This window comes from Neophocaena asiaeorientalis, unplaced genomic scaffold (genome assembly GCF_003031525.2).
Source record: "Neophocaena asiaeorientalis asiaeorientalis breed wild unplaced genomic scaffold, Neophocaena_asiaeorientalis_V1.1 scaffold72, whole genome shotgun sequence".
Classification (NCBI taxonomy): Eukaryota; Metazoa; Chordata; class Mammalia; order Artiodactyla; family Phocoenidae; genus Neophocaena; species Neophocaena asiaeorientalis.
The window spans coordinates 6,282,680-6,301,856 of record NW_020185336.1 but is presented as its reverse complement, the minus strand read 5'-3'; the positions used below and the strand labels follow the sequence as shown (position 1 = coordinate 6,301,856).

The window sequence follows — 19,177 nt, the reverse complement described above, 5'->3', positions numbered from 1 at the left end:
GTGTGTGTGTGTGTGTGTGTATATATATATATATATATATATATATATATATATATATATGTAGTTTAAAAAATTTTTTGCTTTCAATTAAGGTGCCATAGGATAGACATACAAGATAGACTTTAGTAACCCCACCTCTACATCACTCAAGCTGAGTAATCATGAACGCCTCATCTATAAAGTAGAGGGAATAAAACCTGCTTCCAGTGGCTGTGGTCAGATGAGATAATGTATAAATCTCCTAGCTTTGTATTCACCAACTAGATGTCCTACAGGTATACAGTGAGTGCCCAAAAAATTCATTTATTTAACAAATTTTAATTGAGCATATATCGTGTGCCAAAGATTGTTTTAGGCTTGAGGATACAAAATTAAATAAGACAAGGTGGCTGAGCTTATAGCTTAGTCTAGGAGACAGGCAAATAGATACTACTGCTAATAAGTGCAACGTGGTAAGTGCCATACACACAGAGGAAGTTTCCAAATTAGACAAGAGATCTGGGGAAGTTTCCAGAGGAAGTGATGCTTGAGCTGAATTTGGAAGATAAGGATAGAAGAAGAGGGTTACGTGCATTATAAGCAGAGAAAAAAGCAAAGGTAAATGACAGAAGTGTGTAATCACGTGACCGGCTTAATACCCATAGTAAAGTCACATGAATAAAGCCAAAGGTGTGTATGGGGTGTCTGTGAGGATAGGAGGAAAAGGTCCACAAAAATCAGAAATCACATCATGAAAAGCTTTATGGACTAAAGTAAGAGGTTTTATCTTGAAAGTTATGAAATTTTAAGTAAGGGAGAGACCTGAAGAGATAGATATGTGTCTAGAAATGTCCTGGCATCAGTAGAGAGAGTCAAACTAGACACCGAAAAGCAAGGAGGTTGTCCCAGCAATAGAGGCAAGAAGATATGAGGCCCTGAAGAGTGTCCATGGGAATGGAGAGGAAAGGGTTCGGGTGAAATTCACGGCATGGGATGCCCAGGGCGGCGGGGAAGGGGAAGAGAGAGGATGGAATCCTCCCCAGGTCACCCCCCTGGGCTGCTAGCTGGATGGGGCTGCTGTTTACTGCCCTGGAATGGAACTAACTCATGCGGTGCCTTATCCCCAGTGCCTGGCACAGAGAGTGCTTAATTGTTAAATGAATAGATTGTTCTGAGGCAGACGAGGAAGAGCAGCTTAGGATGGGGAAGACGATGAGTTCATTTTTGGTTCTGTTGAGTTTGAGGGACCCATGGGTGGTTGAATACGTATATATAGCCTTGAAGTTTGGGGTTTGGAATCCACCAGGGATAGATGGCAGTTGAAGCTGATGTGGATATGATCATCTAGGGCAAGCAGATAGAGTGAGGAAATCCCTGGAGAGCATCAGCATTTAAGATGTAATCAGAGAAAGGGATCCTCACAGAAGAGGCTGAGAGGCAAGAGCGGCTCCTGAAGAGGTCCTGAAGAACTGGCCACAGAGTACTGTCCGAACTACTATAAAATGTTAAATAAAGTGTTTCAGGTAAATGGGCTTGTGTGCTCTTTCCTAATATTTTTTGGGTGCCTGCCATGCCCAAGATCCTAAATTGGCTTTTGCTGTTCCAAACAAACAGCATTTACTTACAAATTTCGTAACTGACACTTTTCTTCAGAAAAGGAAAAGCGCACCAGCCATCGCCTCCCAAGTTTTGCTCTTTGGCAACATTCCAAAGGCATGTGGGCATGGTGGCGGTGGTTGAGTACGTAATGGGTGAGTGCACACGTGTAGAGCCAGACAGCACGTGTTTGGGTCCTGGCTCTGGTACGGGCTGGGACAAGTTGGGAAAATTACTCAACCTTTCTGTGCCTCAGTTTCCTCATTGGTAAGGAGGGGTTATTAATAGCACTACTTCATCAGACTGTTATGATGGTTACCTGAGATAATATATAACAACGTTTAGAACAGTGCTTGGCCCATAAATAAGCAATATCTAAGTTATTATCATTACTCCTAAACACTATCCAGTAAGAAGAATCTGACAGCAAAATTATCCATCAGTATTGAAACTCCTATAATTATGCTGAAAACCAAACAGATGTAAAAGAAATCACAAGTGAGGCAGGTTTCCATTTGTAGGAGACGTTGCCATGTTCATTGTAGAAAGAAGCATTCTGGGTTTTCTCTTGTAAACTTTGGTCTAGAAGGTCATTACTTTTCTATCTTCATGACCTGGCCTTAAGAGACATGGAGTAGGAAATCACAGAACAAAGGATAAACCACAAAGATTTTGAAGCTGGATTCTGACTTCTCCTGGTGTATATGTACCTATATCTATATCTATATCTATATTTATATATCTACATCTGTATCTGTATCATCTATATCTATATAGAGAGGGTAATATAGTAATTTGTACATATATATACTAAAAAGACTTACACTTCTCTAATGAAAGATGACTTGAAATTTATCTGGATCCATGACATTAAGACTGCATTTCAAAACCTATTTAATTCATAATTGAACTAATTAATTCAAAGCTAAGAATAGTTAGGTTATTTAGGCCAAAACCATTCATTTAATTTTTATATGTAAGCTGTCCTCTAAAGTACAATTGCTTTTTGTTTCTTCCTCAGCAAGAGGGGAAACTTACTTTCACGATAGGGGGGTGATTTCCACATTGAAGTTTATTCTGAAAAATGTATACGGTATATAAATATTGTCAAATGAAATGTGCACTTGCAAAGGCTTTGAGAATGCCCAAGTGTATCACTGCATATAAGAATTACTTGGCAGAAATTTTAGAAAACCCTTCCAAGAGCTCCTTTCAGAACTTAGAAACCCTCCCTTTCTGTGGGCCTTCCAGAACCATTAACCCAGTCACAAATGTTGTTAATCGATATCCACAAACAGCCAGTTATCTAAGGTACCTGTTCATACAACAATTACAACAACAACAAAACTTCATAGCGGCTTCATGTAGAGGCAAGATGATAACCAAAGATCAAGAAAAAATTATCAGGCTCTTTTGAGAGGGAGATATCTTTCTGGAATGCCACTGACTGATAACTAAGTGCACAATGGCAGGAAGTTTTTTCTGTAGTGCTGTTTGCCTGTTAGAGTTTCCAGTCTCTTAGAATCAAAATTTAAATGACTAATGGAATTTGGGCAAGGGAAAAATCAATGGAGCCCTCTATCTTTGAGTGCTTACAGATGGATGGAAGAAGGTGCATGAAAAGAACATTGTGATAATGGCCCTTCAGAGAAGCAACACATTGCAGAGCATGTTAGTTGTAAAATAAGTGAGATTTACATGAGAAATGAGGCTGTAGCATAGTCAGGCCTCTGTGACAAACAACAGCAACCATAGCTTGTGTGTTCACAAGGCCAGGATCAGTTTTATCCCTACACTAAGCACAATGCCAGGCACATAGTAGGTGCTCCGTTGCTCTTCGTTGAATTTGAATGACTGTACTTTTGTTATACCTTTTAAAAGAGAAAGTTACTAATAATCGAGGAACATCCTTTGAGATGTTACTGAACATAAAAAAGCATTCGAGAAACAGTCATGGTTGAGGATGGGAAAGTACCCCAATGTATGAAGGAAATGGGCATTGGTGAAGTTTTCTGAGTCCAAATGAAAAAAAAATTGTATTTTCTAAATAGAATTTCTTTAGCGATCACTGTATCTGATTCAAAGAGAGGCACCATTGTCAGACCATCTGAACTACAAATGCACAGATCAAGTTGACTCTGAATCTATGTCCGTCTGCGTGCGTGACACAAAATAAACTGAAAGACCACCAAAAAATGGGAAGAACTGTGTGGCTGAACATAACCCATCGATTTACACAGCCTTAGACCTCTGACTTCAGATCTAAAGGGTGAAATACAGGTGGGGTCATAATTGCTGTTATACTGTATTTGATTACACTTTGGAGTTTTTTGTGTTTTTTTTTGGAAAGGCAATTTCAAATGTCTTAAGCACACATATTTTATTAAAGATTTCTATTAGAAATGCAATCTGGGGTTCTGCTGAATAGATTCTTTTCGAGACTTGGTGACGGCCTCTGGCTTCAGGCTGTGTTCTGTCTGCATTGTGTGAAAAGAAGACCAATGTGGGTTTGGAAACACACCCATTAGATAAGGAAAAACACCTTTGAATGAAAGGGGAGAGAAATGTGTCTCAATCTGGACAGACCCTAAACTTTTCACTCTTCGGTGGGGAAGAAAGAAGGCAGCCTCAGAGGAGTCTATTGGCAGCAACAGCAAAAGCCAAGAAATGAAACAGAGGCGCACTTCTAAGGGTATCAGATGTTTTTCAAAGGCCTTTTCCCCTGAAAATCAGTCTCTTTTATATGTTCCTGACACTGTGGTTTGAAAACGTAACTTGCTTAGTTTTCTGTAAAGATAATGGCTTTCTGTTTTGAAAAGCTATCTGCTCACACATTGTGAAAAGAAAAAAAAAAAGCCATGAGCTTAAATTCAGCAGTCGGTTACGATTTCAATTGTAGCACAAATCTGTATCATTTAAAAGTATAATTAACACATTTGTAATTCTTGTCTGACTAGATTGTACTTAAATACGTATGTGCATCTCTCAGAATGATTTTATAATAGTCATGTTATATGTCATACAGCTTTAAACTAAAGTGATTTTTACATCTACAAAGGATATTAGAACATAAATATTTCTGCTACTTAAAATTTTTCTCAATCTCAAAAAATTCCAAGGATTTTTCATTTTTACCCTTTCCATAGCCTTCTTCACATATGTCCTTATTCATCTTTATTATACCCTGTGCCTAACCTAGTATCTGTTACATAACAGGTGTTTAATAAATATGCATGGCATTTAGAATTTTTGTGTCCCTCGTCCTTTGCAGTATGCTCCTTAAGTAGCCTGGCTTTTTATCTTTCCGAAGTAATAAGCATTTAAGAGTTGAGTCAGATACCAAGAGCCTGATCCAGAATAGTCTGGAAGATAATGGCGTTCGATTACATGCAGTTTTGTGGCGTCTGGGTAATAACCAAAGAGAAGGCATCCGTCTTTCACCTACTTACTCCCAGGGAAATAATAATAGAGATGTAAGTTCAGCTGGCAGAGATCTCACCCCTAGGGAATGTCAGAGCCAGAAAAAAACATAAGGGAAGATCAGTTACCTTAGTCTAAAGGTCAACCCACTCAACTGATCAGCAAACATTTATTGAGCACCTGCTGTGCCCAGGTGGCTGTGGAAGGTGCAAAGGATGCACAGCCCTTCCTTGATACGTGCACGGTCGCCCTGTAAGGTGGATTTGGACATGGCCTACCTCCACAGAGCAGCCCTCTGTGTCTCACGCAGGAGAAATTGTCACACTGGCAGTAAGGGCCGTAGATGTCTCCATAGGGGGACAAGTGGCAGATGCACTGCCCGCAGTAGCAGTCGCCTCTTCCGCTGCACGCGGGGAGTTCCGGGGCCTCCTTGCAGGAGTCGGTGCTCAGCGTGTCCTCCCCACACTCGCAGTGAGGACCCATGTGGCCAGGGTGGCAGGCGCACACTCCACACTGGAAGGAGCCGTTTCCGTTGCTGCATCTGGAGCTGTTCACCTCCACTTCCTTCTGACAGTCACAGCTGCATTCTGGACTGACAAGGATCTCCAGGGCGTCCCCCAGCCCCACAGGCTTTATGACAATGTGCCTGCTTCTTCTCTCACAGTTTGGTATACTCACAGTCACGTTGAACGAAGCCTGGAAAAAAAGAAAATACTAATTATCTTCTGCTAGCCACCAATATGCATGGGAAGAAACAAAGCTGCTTGGGGATCAGCTTTGCGAAAGCATTTATTAGGAAATCTTTGAAAATCGCTTTTGAAATTCTTGAAAGGAAAAGTCTAGCTTCAGTGCACTAAGGTAACTTCTGACAGATCATCTAGATGTTTTTTCAGATGACCTATGGGCCATCTACTTACTGTGTCTCCCACCTTCATGTGAGAACATTTCTTTTGGTGTGGAAAGGGGGTCCCAGTATTACAGACAGCTGTGAATGACAGGTTGAGTCCTTCTGTGTCTCCTAACACCTCCAGCTCCACCTCAGACCGGAGTTCCTTTAGATAAGACATAAAGAGTTGAACGAAGTCACAACCAAAAAATAGAGCCAGAAGAGAAGAATCTGTGAATCATGTTCATTAAACAACAAATAAATAAAATTAAATTGGGTCTAAAAGAAATTCACCACATCACCAATCAAGCAAGAAAGCAAGCAATACACACACACACACACACACACACATCATATTTTATCGAATCTAAGATGCCATCAATTATAAGATACACCATTATTTTATGACAATTAAACTATGACAAAATACCTCGAGATCATTCGGCACTACATATGAATCAAACCTGTCCGTCTATCATTGCTTTAAAAATTATTTTATCCATTTTGAGGGTTGGAAAAATTTCTCCAGTCCTGAATTGCATTGCTTGGCATATAAAAGGCAAATCTTTTGCTGTATCTCAGTAACAAAATATAACAATAGCTTGCTTTACTTGTATCCTATGTATCATCATTTTTAGGTCCCATAAAGCAGCTGGTTGTTACTTTATAAGGAATACAGATCATTCCTCCAACAATGAATATTTGCTTCGCTGATATCAGTATTTGTCTCCCTCTTATTCAGTTTTGGTACATTTCTGCGCAAACAGTAACTTTTCATTACCGAGTCATAGTGCAAACCTGGAAGATATTTAAAAATAGCAATTGTACTCGACACTACCAACAGCGTGCTTAACGAATTGAAGTGACAATAACACATACAGTTACTGCCAAGATTATACACGTGCAGACCATGAAAACTACATTGTGACTTCCATTCTGTTGAAAGCATTGGTAAGACATGACTAATTATAAAATGTATCCCAATTTTAGAGATGTTAAAATGTGAGAGAAACTGTGCCTTGAAATCAGTGCTGGAATTTATAGAGCCCCTATTGTACATTTAGTATAGAGCCAGGTCTGGGGGAATGGGTATAAGACAGGATTTCTGCCCCCAAGATGATCATCTTGCTGAAAAAATAAGGTGGAACCAAGTGAAGCAGTTAACGTACAACGTCAGTCAATGTACCATTAAATTAGAAAAAAAAAAAATTGTGTAATACATAAGGGTTTGGGAGAGTTCAGGAAAGAGGGCGGTCAGCGAAGACTGAAGTATTAGAAGACTAGTCCTTAATGGCTGTGTTGGATTTAGATGTGTGGAGGGGATGACAATGGTATTTCAGGTGAGGGGACCAAAAGAGAGAAAGCTCAGTGCCAGGAGTGGTACAGAATGGAGAAAAGAGGGGCTCAGCCCAAGCCTGCACCCCTACTGTCCGGGGAGACACCAGACCACAAAGAACCCTGAGGTTTGGAGAGATGGGTTAACACCTGCGGGAAATATTCCATGAAGCTTTTAAGCAGGGGCCTGATTTACTGAAAAGGCAGCTGCAGGGAGGTTGTCTGGAAGGCATGTGCAGGACAGGCCGGAGGAGGGGACAGGAAGATTTAAGTCAAGGAGGCTGGCATGTTGCTGCACTCACCACACCTGAGGCATGAGGAGCAGGGATGCAGTGGCTGGGATATGCGATGACGGGGCTGGAAGAGGGGAAGACTAGATACAGGGCGTGTGGGTGATGGCAGAGGGGTACGTAGAGGCAACGTTTCCCAGGAGGAAGAATGTCAAGGAAGGGGAAGGGAGGGCTGCTGTTTGGGGAAAGCTAGTGTTATTATTCAGACCTTCTTTATTCCTCTTTCTTTTATAGAAGTTTGTATTTGGGGGACTTCAAAACCAGATTAATTTCAATTAATTTCAAAACCAAATTATTTTTAGAAAACAGAATAAAAACAAATTGTAAAATACTATGAAGTAGGTTATACTTCATCAAAAAGGATTTGAGTCCCTATACCCATTTCATTGATAGAATTTTAAAAACATATTCTGCTTCAAACTTTCCTGAAATATAATTTTGCCAACTGCATGGTACGATAACCCTGCTTTCCTCCTAATTCTAAGGTGCTGACTGTAAATTCTAAGTCACTCCTCTTCTCTGCTTTGTTATTTGCCCCACGTGGTCACTCCTTCCATAGATGGGCACAGGCTGACTTTTCAGAATGTAGTCTTTGTCAGAGATTAAAGTGTCGTTTCGCAGTCCTAAAGATTATTCCCACCATGTCTTAAGATTTCAATTTCTGCCAATTTAGCATTAAAATATACCCTTTAAATCTGTTTTATCTCAACTAGTTACATTACCAGTTTATTCATTCAGAAAATATTTGTTGAGTGTCCACTATGTACCAGACACTGTTCTAGGTGCTTGGGAAACAAAAACGTCTAAAATAGCTTACCCCTGGATTGAGTTTATACTCCAGTGTGGGAAGACAGAAAGGAAACCACACAATAAATAAGAAAATTATGTAGTACCAGGAAGGTGATAAATGCTATGGAAAAAAGTTAGGGTGGGATAATGAAGATTAAGACAGTGTGGGCAGGGGGTATAGGCTACAATTTTTAAAAAGTGATCAGGGTGGGATTCATTAAGAGGGTCACTTGTTTCTCTATGACATAAATCACAGCAAGATCCTAGGGTCACATTTCAAGAAAGTGAGAGGAAATTAGCCACGCAGATATATGTGAACAGAGTGTTTCAGGAAGAGCGTGCAGCCAATGCAAAGGCCCTAAGGGAGGACCATGTCTGCCTTGCTCTGGGAGCAGAAGAGCAAAGAGGGCAGGTTTGCTGCACTGGAGCAGAATTAGAGGAGAGTAACGGGAGGTGAAGTCAGAGGTGATGGGGTGGAGGGGAACAGACCTGATAGGGTTCTCGTAGGCTGTTATAAAGAATTCGGCTTTTACTCTACGTAAAATGAGAAAGCAATTAGGGTTACCAACAAAAGAGTAATAGGAGTTGACTTAACACGTTTAATGAAACTTCTGGCTGTTTTGTTGAAAACAGATTGTAGGAAACCAAAGGTGGAAATGGAAAATATCATTTAGGAGGCTTTTGCAATAATTCAGGTGAATGAGGACGGTGGCTCCAACCAGGATGAGGACAGTAGACGAAGCAATTGGATCAAACTCCAAATAAATTTGAAGGTAGAGTCAACAAGATTTCCTGATGGATTAAATGTACAGTGTGAAAGAAAGAGGGGGGAGTCAAGGATCGTTTCAAGCTTTTTGGTCCTAGCCACATGAAGGATGGAATTACCGTGAGTTGAGAAGCAGAAAACTATGGCGAGGTATGTTTGGGAGAGTCCAGGTTACTCTGCTGATGTGCCCACTAACATATCAACTGACTCCTAGATCTCTCCATTTGGATGTTTACTAGAGAAATATAGCATGGTTGCTGGGCAGCATTGAGGGCCAGCTTGAAGTCTGTGATCATGAGTTTAAAGTGAGATCCGGTAGCATAATTGTATGTTTTTCCCATTCCCATTCAGCTGTGCAGAGTGGACAGTTGGATTTTACCAGGACCACTATTGGCCAACCACCTCAAAGGAGTTATAAGGTGCAGGGGAATTGAGAGTGTGTCTAAGGAGTGACCACAATGTTTGAATTTAAGCTGAGGGGCCAGGTGAGAGAGGACATCAAGGGGATGAGGAATTGTACACAGAGGACAGGGTCAATTAATTGGAGATCCTGATGGGTTGGAAGAAATATTAGGGGAACTAGCAAGAGTGAGGTGAAAAGATTGGAAATGGTGAGCAGAGAATGGATTGCATGTAACTGAGACTATCGGCAATGATAACGTTTAAGGTATGACAAGAGTGTGAAGGTATGAAGAGGTAATTAAGAGGGAAGGGAACAAGATCGTTTCAGAAGCAGAGTTCAAGAAACTGAGAGCCCAGGGTACGGGAAGGATCATATATACGTATACATATGGGCTGAAATCATCAAGAAATAAGACAGGAGTGGTGTTGGAGACAGTGACACTGTGAACTAAACGAGAAATGAGGGATATGACCTGAACGTTTGTAGATGACAGCAATTAGGAGTAGTGAGTGACATAATCTAACCAAAATGAAGGAAATCTCAGCAATGATCTAATTGGAATATCATATTGCAAATTTCACCAGGAATATTTTAATGTGAATTTCCCAAAGAAAAGACATAAGTGTTTGCTTGTATATATCATCTTTTCACTCATTCATTTATTGAGCATATACTATGAACCAGGCAAAACAAAACAAGTCACTTCCCTTCTGGAACTTAAATGCCAACAGAGGACCTTACCCTTGGGAGTATGGATATTTCAGCCGCTTTTATTATGTGGTTAGGGAAGGAAGGAAAGTAGTGAATGATGGCCAGGTGAATACACATCTGGTATTTAAGGCTTTTTAAATGTCAATACAGCACTGTAAAATACTGAGCTGAAGTTTATCGTCACTAATCATACACACAAATTGTTTGCCTCTGCCCCACTACAAGTCAGAAGCGTTTTATGTTTTCTCTCAATATAGTCTCTTTCCTTCTCTCTCTTTTTTATAGGTTGGAAAGAAATCTAGTCTATGGATCCCCATATTTTAAGGTCCTTTTAGGATACATTTAAAAAATAGCACAACAGAAAAATAATTTGAACCAGTGCCAAGATCTGTTGCATACCTCACAGTGACTCATAGAGTTTCAATCATACCTCTAGAGCAAGATGGTTTGATATAAGAATAACAGACACTTCATATTTTTGAGACAGTAAAATGAAGACACAAGATTCACTTCAAATGTTTGATGTCTTGATTTCAACTACTCTGTAAATTATGTGAGTGATTGGAGATGTAAAGTGAGACATAAACTCTGACAGAGCAAGCAGGGGCACAGACAGGGCTGGTCAGACAGGAGGGGAAATATTTTTGACAATTCACTGTTTTCTACTTTGCTTAACTCCTTTGAAAATATTAGTGGCCAGCACTTTTGAGAGTCCTGAGTTAAAGAAAATTGAGCGTGTTCTAATTCAGTGAAGAATTGCCATGTGATTTTACTTGATTCTACACATTAAAACTTTACTGCATAAGAGGGAGGAAGGTTTTTATGGTATTTTGTTGACAAGCTTTCCTGTCTGGAAGAATTTCATGCATGAACTAGCATGGTGATTAAATTTTTATGTGAGCTAAGAAAACTGAAGTTTCTGAGGGTATGAATTTTAAAAAAACCTCTCATCCTATAACTTTAATGGACCATCTGTATTTTCTTCTTTGAGAAAATGTATTCGAGAAAAAATAACTTGCTTTTCCCTATTAAGGTGAGTTTCAAAACTGGTGGGGTGATGTCAAAAACACTGGGGTTTTTTTCTCAAAATACGTGACTCTTCCTTCCCTTAAAATTCTCCCAAGACATCTGTGAGAGGAATCTGGACACACCTATTTTTAAAAAACTTTCCAGATGATTCTGAAATGTCAAGAAACGCTGGTTCAGTATATGCTAAGTATTGGCATAGAGTGCATATGGGTCATTTATTTGTCATTTTAAAGGATCAAAATTAGAATTTTATTCATCTGCTATTATGTAACTCTGTTTAGAGCAAATATTAGAGCTTTACTGCTTTATAAAAGTTTATTTTTTTCATTCCTGTCCTAACTTAGAGCTTCATCTTTGTGTGTGTGTGTGTGTGTGTGTGTGTGTGTGTGTGTGTGTGTGTGTTTCTTTGTAAGTAAAGGCAAAAAGGGGGAATGATAATGATATTTAGGAACTGAAATAAAAAAGAGTTGGCAACTGGTCATCCACTGTTGATTGAGTTATAAAACGGTGACATAGAGAGAAAACATAGCAACCCTGTAGGTATGGATCTTATTTTAAAGGAAGAATTCTGTCTTCAGGCACTAATTTACAAAGACAAGGCAAAAGAAAAATAAATGTATTTATGTACATATATGACATAAAACCAGTGGAAAATTTCCTCGGTTCTCAAAAGCAGAAAATCTACAAAGTGGTTCCTGGTGTGCTTTGGTGTTTTTTCCCTTGAGTTATGATTTAGTCTCATTAAGCCTGTGGAGTTAGTTCTCGTAGCTCTGTTACTCGTTGGCAATTTAAACTTAATTTTTTTTCAGGCAGAGAAGAGGGAAGCTTAATTGTATGACTCATGAAACCTTTTCAGTAGAATTAAAATTTTGCAGGTGACAGTGCTGTTGTTGGTTATTACTATAAAAACAACCTTTATGATCAGGTTTATGATTTTTCTACATTCTGCCCCACCTTCCGGGAAGAATAACTGCAAATAAGGTGAACAAAATTTATATTTTGGATATAATTTTTTATATCCATTAATGCAGAGAGATTTTCTTTGGATAAGCATTGTCTCTACCAACAAAGGAGAGCGCATTTAACAGCCTAAAACATATCTTAGTTTTTAAATACCAAAGAAATGCAAAAAGAAAACCCAGCAGTGAAATATCATACTTCATAAGCCGAGACGATCAGCTGGAGAATGTTCCCAGAGTCCTTCTGTAGTACCCCTACTGTAGCTCCAGGAATGAGCTTTGCATAATTCTGTAAACGAAAAAGAATAAGTCAATCTTTGCTCAATGTAATTGAGAAGCATTAAGTGCGGGTTCAACCTGCTGGTTGAGATCACCTCTCTTTAACTGGCCAGGAGAAACAGGCTCCAGGTAATAAACAGGTGTTTCTCCTGAAACTGTAGCCCTGTCTGGTGCTGCTTCCCGTGCTCAGGTGGAAAAATGAAAAGGCCAGAGCTGCTGCTGGGGAAATCCAGCCCCTGTGGTGGCCTTAGTCTAGGGCTGTGATTTACATCACAATGGGACTCAAGTCTCAAATAGAAATAACACTTATATAACATCTTCCATTCGTGGAGCATCCTTTGTCTAAAAAGTTCTGAGCATACTACCAGGAACTGTCTTCTCTTTTTTGTAGCATTGCAGAAACTAAGGTTTGGGTCACGTGGGTCCTCACTGCTCTCAGGTCGCCCTGCAGGTCATTCAGTCCAGAGGTCTTAATTGTCAATCATTGTCAATCGCTTGGTGGAGCAAAGGAGTGAACTGTTTGGATGCTTGCTGTTAACTCCCCCTTTCCTAGAAGTAATGAGTACACTTTTAGGGATGTCAGCATGGTACTGGGGTTGGTTGGGATCGCTCCCCACACATCATGACCCTGTGAATCAGCACCTACCTTTAAACTGTCTGCATTCTCCACCTACATTGCTTCCCCTGAGATGTCGTTCCTACCAGAGGAGAACTCACAATATTAGCTCATCCCTTCAGGTACCAAACATGGCCGAGGACTGAAGCGTTTCAAAGAAGGCAACTTTCTAGACAGCTGAAAATTACCCCTTCCTTAAGTTTTATGTTTTAAAACTTTATTTTCAAACAGAAAGTTTTCGAAAATGTACAGGACACGTTCTTGTCTTCATAAATAAAGACATTCAAGCATACCTTGACTTTTTTCTTGAAGAAATAGTCATACATATCAATATTAACTGTAACTCTATAATCGTCAAAGGCTTCTATCCGTAGAATTTGCAGATAGATCACATCCTTACCAAGTGGACCCCAACTGCTATGCTTTCGTTTCATTTCTTTGTTTTTAGTTTCTGTCTTCTCCTTGTTAAGCTGTAAGGTATCACTCGCCTACCAACTCACTCATTTATTCATTTGCTGTTGCATTCACCAACATCAATTCAGTAGGCTTAATATGCCGTGCTACATCAAGAAGAAACGATCACTCATTTTGTCAGCTGTTCTCTTCTAAAGTTTCCGTGTATTGTGAAATCCGATGAGTGAATTTATCACAGTTGTAGGCAAAGAAAGAAAACTAAGCTTTGAGTGAAGAATTTAGGGCATCTCCTAAGGTTCAAGCATAATGATATCCTATCTTATTCCAAAGAAGATTTAAGTAGTGTAGAAAATGCACAAAACTAAATCAGAATTAATAATCATGATAGTAAGTAAATAAATCAGGATGAGGGGAACCCAAGGGAGGAACAAATGAAGCCAGGGTGATGTGGGAACACCAACATGTTTTGGGAGGTCCCGGGCACTTGCAAGAGGTGGGCACCCGGCTCAAATCCAAACCTTCTACTCCTCATTTATGGAAAAATGGGCTTTGGTTTTAATTTGTGGGTTTTGCAATGTTCTACTTATTTCACCATTCATAATTGTGTTTAAGTTTGAAGCTGATGGAAAGCTGAACTGTTAAAAAAGTGTCAGTCGTCCATCTGCCTTGACACTGTGTTTTATTATTGAAGGGGCTGTGGATAATAATCCAGGTAACATCCCTCCCGTTACTTTGGGCCCCTCCATCACTGACTATTGAGGTGGGTCCCCAAGTCAGATACAGCTTGTCAAATACGAGGAAGGCACTGGTTCATCGACTCACTTTTCAAATAAACACATGTCAAAAGGGCCATGAAGCGTGAGAGCTGTGGTTAACAGCAAATACCTAAATGGGAACTTGAATTTCACTCAAGTGGAGCTGGAATATGTGTAAATTTGACTGGTTCCAGAAGAGAAGGCAGAGGGAAACTTTAGAGTTTGACAAAGAAAGGTTTAGAGCCTTTTGAAAAGGAATTTCAAGGCCCTTAGTTTTGCATGAAACTGCTATCCTTGAAAAATGTCCTGGTATCCCCCAGGCCAAGACATAATGGGTATTTTCCAGACGCAATAGTTCAAGGGGCCTCCAGATTCTGGGTTAATTCTTGGTTAACAAAGCCAAATCCATCTACTTCCTAAAGCATAATTACGATCCTGCATGTGGTGTGACATTTGGCTTTTGGCTACTAGGACGAGTGGTTTAACATTAATCACATTTGTTGATCGTCACCAGAGTGAGGGTACAAAGGAGTTGGCATCTAGGAGAAGTACCCAGGATGACACTGATCATTGTGGAGAGGAAGACTATTAATTAATTTCTGGATGCTGATTCCCCCCAGAAGCATTGCAAATAACTAACTAAGAACATGGACAATTTGGCTTCTTGATCTAACACTGTAAAAACATTACACTTTAAATCTTGTAGTATTATGATTACTGTAAATATCACGTGTCAAATTCAGTCACTAAAGCCCTAAAGTGTTATTATAAATTGTCCTGATTAAACATGTTTAATGTTAGAAAAAGGATGATTTTGCATGCCTGGGTGTGATAAATTATAGCAGTGTGACCGGAAAAGAGAACTCTTGGGTATTAGAAATGATGAACTCTGAAGACGCAACGTGGCATGAGCTGAGTAGAAATGCAAACTCCTATGCTTGGACTTGAATTTCTTGGGCTTACGTTCCCTGTTCTCGGTCCATGGATTATCTTAATTATGGATTTTCTCCCTTTCCTCCCCACCATGCCACCCAGGAGTTCCTGAGGTTGCTTTTCTCACTCGTGTTTGCAAGGTCGGCTTTTTCTGTTCACCTTCGTTTCCTTAACTTCTTTCATCAAGCCCTATTTTTTCGTTCACATTGCCCCAACCTCAAAAAAGATTTTGTATTTGTCCAACAGTCTGCATTTGCTCCCTAGAAATCTCCTGTTTGTCAAGGCTAGAGGATCAGAAGTGGACAGGCCGCGATTTAGCGGGCAGGCATCGAAGGCTTCAGGAGATAGTACCTGGATTCACACCTGCACACTTCAGGTTCCTCTCAGAGAGCGTCACTAAGTTCAGGGCCTCTGGGCGTCCGGCTGCCAGAAATCAGGGGTGCACTCCTGCTGGGCTGAGGGCAGGGGAGCCGCAGCCCCACATACCTGCAGCCCCAGGTAGCCGTAGACCGGCTGTTGGTTGGTTTTTTCTTTAAAGAGACTCAGGTTGAGGACCTTGGCAGCCTCTAGGCTGCTCTTGGTGCTATACTGCTGTTCTCCCCATGGAAGACACAGCTGCTGATGGGGCCTTCATTCCTGCTTTGACTGTACTTCCTGTTGGGTTCACTCTCACCTCCAGGTTCAGAGTCTGGCTCTGTTCTGGGGTACAGTTTATAATTGGCTGTATCCTTGCTGGGCATTGTGATTGGGTTTTTGCCTTGGATGGTGACTCGAACGTGCCCTCATGTCCTCCTCTGGTGACATTTCTGCCGTAGCATCATGGGTTCCTCGCCACCTCAGACCTGTCAGCCACCGTTTTACACAGACCGCACTTCTCATGTGCCTCGTCGGAGGGGGGGAAGTCAGAAGTCAACTGGCCGTATATCTGCTAGTAGCATTTCAATAAAGAATTTGTAAAACCAAATATTTAGAGCAAACTGCTGCTTCTCTTTAGACTTTGTGCTTGCTTAACGCTTTCTATGGAGCCTCACCGATGTGGAGGGATTTTATGCTCAGCGCCGTTTATTTTCAACATTATATGATTAACCAACGCCACTGTTCTTGTTCTTTAACTATACTTACTAAATATTTTTTTGCTAAAATTTTTTTTTTTTTTTTTTTTGCAGTACGCGGGCCTCTCACTGTTGTGGCCTCTCCCGCTGCGGAGCACAGGCTCCAGACGCGCAGGCTCAGCGGCCATGGCTCACGGGCCCAGCCGCTCCGCGGCATGTGGGGTCTTCCCGGACCGGGGCACGAACCCATGTCCCCTGCATCGGCAGGCGGACTCTCAACCACTGCGCCACCAGGGAAGCCCGATATATAGTTTTTGATTTATTTATTCTACTTATTTTTGGCTGCATTGGGTCTTCGTTGCTGCACGCAGGCTTTTCTCTAGTTGTGATGAGCGGGGGCTACTCTTCGTTGCTGTGCGCAGACTTCTCATTGTGGTGGCTTCTCTTGTTACGGAGCACAGGCTCTAGGCTCAGTAGTTGTGGTGCACGGGCTTAGTTGCTCCGCGGCATGTGGGATCTTCCCGGACCAGGGCTTGAACCTGTGTCCCCTGCGTTGGCAGGCGGATTCTTAACCACTGTGCCACCAGGGAAGTCCCTAATCTTTAAAGATTTTAAGCCTTCATTTTACCTGGAAAAGTGAGTACCTTGCCTGGTCACAGGGCTAATAAGTGGTAAAAACAGGTCTTGACTTTAAAGCAAGCGCTCACTGGGCTCTACGTGCTCACTGTGCAAATGCCAGCAGACATGGTGGGGCGGGGGTTGGTCTCATCGGGAAGTTAAGGTAATAAAGCCTGGTATTTATATATATAGGGGTTTAGAGATTATAGAACACTTTCCTACTCGAAGCAAAAAGAAAGGAAGAAAAAGCTTTGTGTCCGTAATCACTTTCACATTGAAAGGCTACATCTTGAAAGAAACGTAAGAAGTCGTGAAACCATAGAGGCAAAAACATTTTTTTTTCCTGGGGGACTGTACTGTACTTTTTATCTGGTCAAAGAAAAACAGCTCTTTGCAGGTGAAAGCCCGCTTTTGTCAGGAAGTGTGCTTCTTCCAGAGCTGGGGGCCGGCTGGGTTGGCTGAAATAAGTCCTTCTGAAGGTAATCAGTAGGCTTTCTTCCCGTGAGGTCTTTCATTTTTGTGAGGTTTTATTCTCCTGTTCATTACCGATAAACGCAGGGCTCCCAGTATTATGCAAAAGTTTACCCCCAGGCTCGACTGTGTTACTAGGACTCCCAAGATTCCAAAAAGAATATGTAATTGTTTCTGGCACTAGGTAGCGTGAATGTCTGTCTCTGGGTTGCCTGATATCGGCTTTGCCTTCAGGCTTTTAATTGTCAGCATTCCACAGTCAGACCGGCAGCGATGGGGGTGTGCTAATTAGATCAGGTGCTTGATCTTGAAGTCTGTACCAGCGATGACTAGGTAGTTGGCTTCGGAACTTCTGAGCACTCCCTGTCTTTCTCCCAGTCTGCCCTGGAATGTAATTATCTTGTCAGCCGAGAAGCTGCAGCGCACAGCTGAACGAGTGCTCGGCAGCAGTCACAGTGCGATAAGGGAAGACAAATGGCCCACCGTGCGTGACTGTTCTGAGACAAACAAATGCACAGAGAGGCATTGGAGAATGGAGGCTGAGAGAACAAAGGGCCTACACTGAGTATTTGTTCCTGAAGATACTTCAGATCGTCTCTTAATAAGATTACCCTGCCTTTTTTTTTTTTCTTTTTTTGCCGGTACTCGGGCCTCTCACTGTTGTGGCCTCTCCCGTTGCGGAGCACAGGCTCCGGACGCGCAGGCTCAGTGGCCATGACTCACGGGCCCAGCCGCCCCGCAGCATGTGGGATCTTCCCGGACCGGGGCACGAGCCCGTGTCCCCTCCATTGGCAGGCGTATTCTCAACCACTGCGCCACCAGGGAAGCCCCCCTGTCCATTTTAAAATCAGATGTTTTTAAAACTATTGAATTGTATGAGTTTTTTATATATTTCGGTTATTAACCCTTTATCGGGTTGCAAATATTTTCTCCTATTCTTTGGTTGCCTTTTCATTTTGTTGATGGTTTCCCTTGCTGTGCAGAGGTGTTTTAGTTTGATGTAGTCCCACTTATTCAGTTTAATTTTTGTTGCCTTTGCCTTTGGAGTCAGATCCAAACAATTACTGCCAAGACTGATGTCAAGAGGAGCTCACCACCTGTGTTATCTTCTAGGAGTTTTATAGTCTTAGGTTTTACATTTTAAGTCCTTAATCCATTTTGAGTTAATTTTTGTATATTGTGGAAGATAGTGGTCTAGTTTCATCCTTTCACAGGTGGATGTCCAGTTTTCCCAGCACCGTTTATTGAAGAGATGGTCCTTTTCCCATTGTATATTCTTGCCTCCTTCATTATAGATTGATTGACCACACATGAGTAGGTTTATTTCTATCATATGATCCAGCAATTCCACTTCTGGGTATTTATCCAAAGAAAATGAAAACACTAATTTGAAAAGATACATGCACTCCATGTTCATTGCAGCATTATTACAATAGCCAAGATATGGAAGCAACCTAAGGGCCCATCAATGGCTGAATGGATAAAGAAGATATTGTATACATATACAATGGAATATTACTCAGTGATGAAAATGAAAGGAATCTTGCCATTTGCTGCAAGAATGGACCTTGAGGGCATTATGCTTGGTTAAACAAGTCAGACAGACAAAGACAAATACCATATGATTTCACTTACACATGGAATCTAAAAACAAACAAAACTAATCAAATCAGAACAAAATAAACAAACAAAAAAGCCAAGTTCATAGATTCAGGGAACAGATTGGTGGTTGCCAGGGGTGGGGAGGTGAGGGTGGGGGCAGGAAGTGGGAGTGATATGAGTGAAGGAATCCAAAGGTATAAACTTTCAGTTATAAAATAAGTCATGGGATGTAATGTACAGCATGGTAACTATAGTTAATAATACTGTATTGCAT

General features: G+C 41.1%; 1 protein-coding gene across 3 annotated transcripts in view; it reads right to left on the bottom strand.

The window, feature by feature from the left end:
* Positions 1 to 19,177, bottom strand: part of ITGB6 (integrin subunit beta 6) — a 69,452-nt gene that overhangs the window by 23,098 nt on the left and 27,177 nt on the right. For all 3 annotated transcript variants that reach the window (XM_024735951.1, XM_024735953.1, XM_024735952.1), the window contains 3 exons: positions 12,363 to 12,452; positions 5,913 to 6,047; positions 5,274 to 5,691 (listed from right to left, as the gene is read on the bottom strand). In XM_024735951.1, the coding sequence (XP_024591719.1) occupies positions 5,274 to 5,691; positions 5,913 to 6,047; positions 12,363 to 12,452 (643 nt within the window). The remainder of the gene's footprint in view (positions 1 to 5,273; positions 5,692 to 5,912; positions 6,048 to 12,362; positions 12,453 to 19,177) is intronic.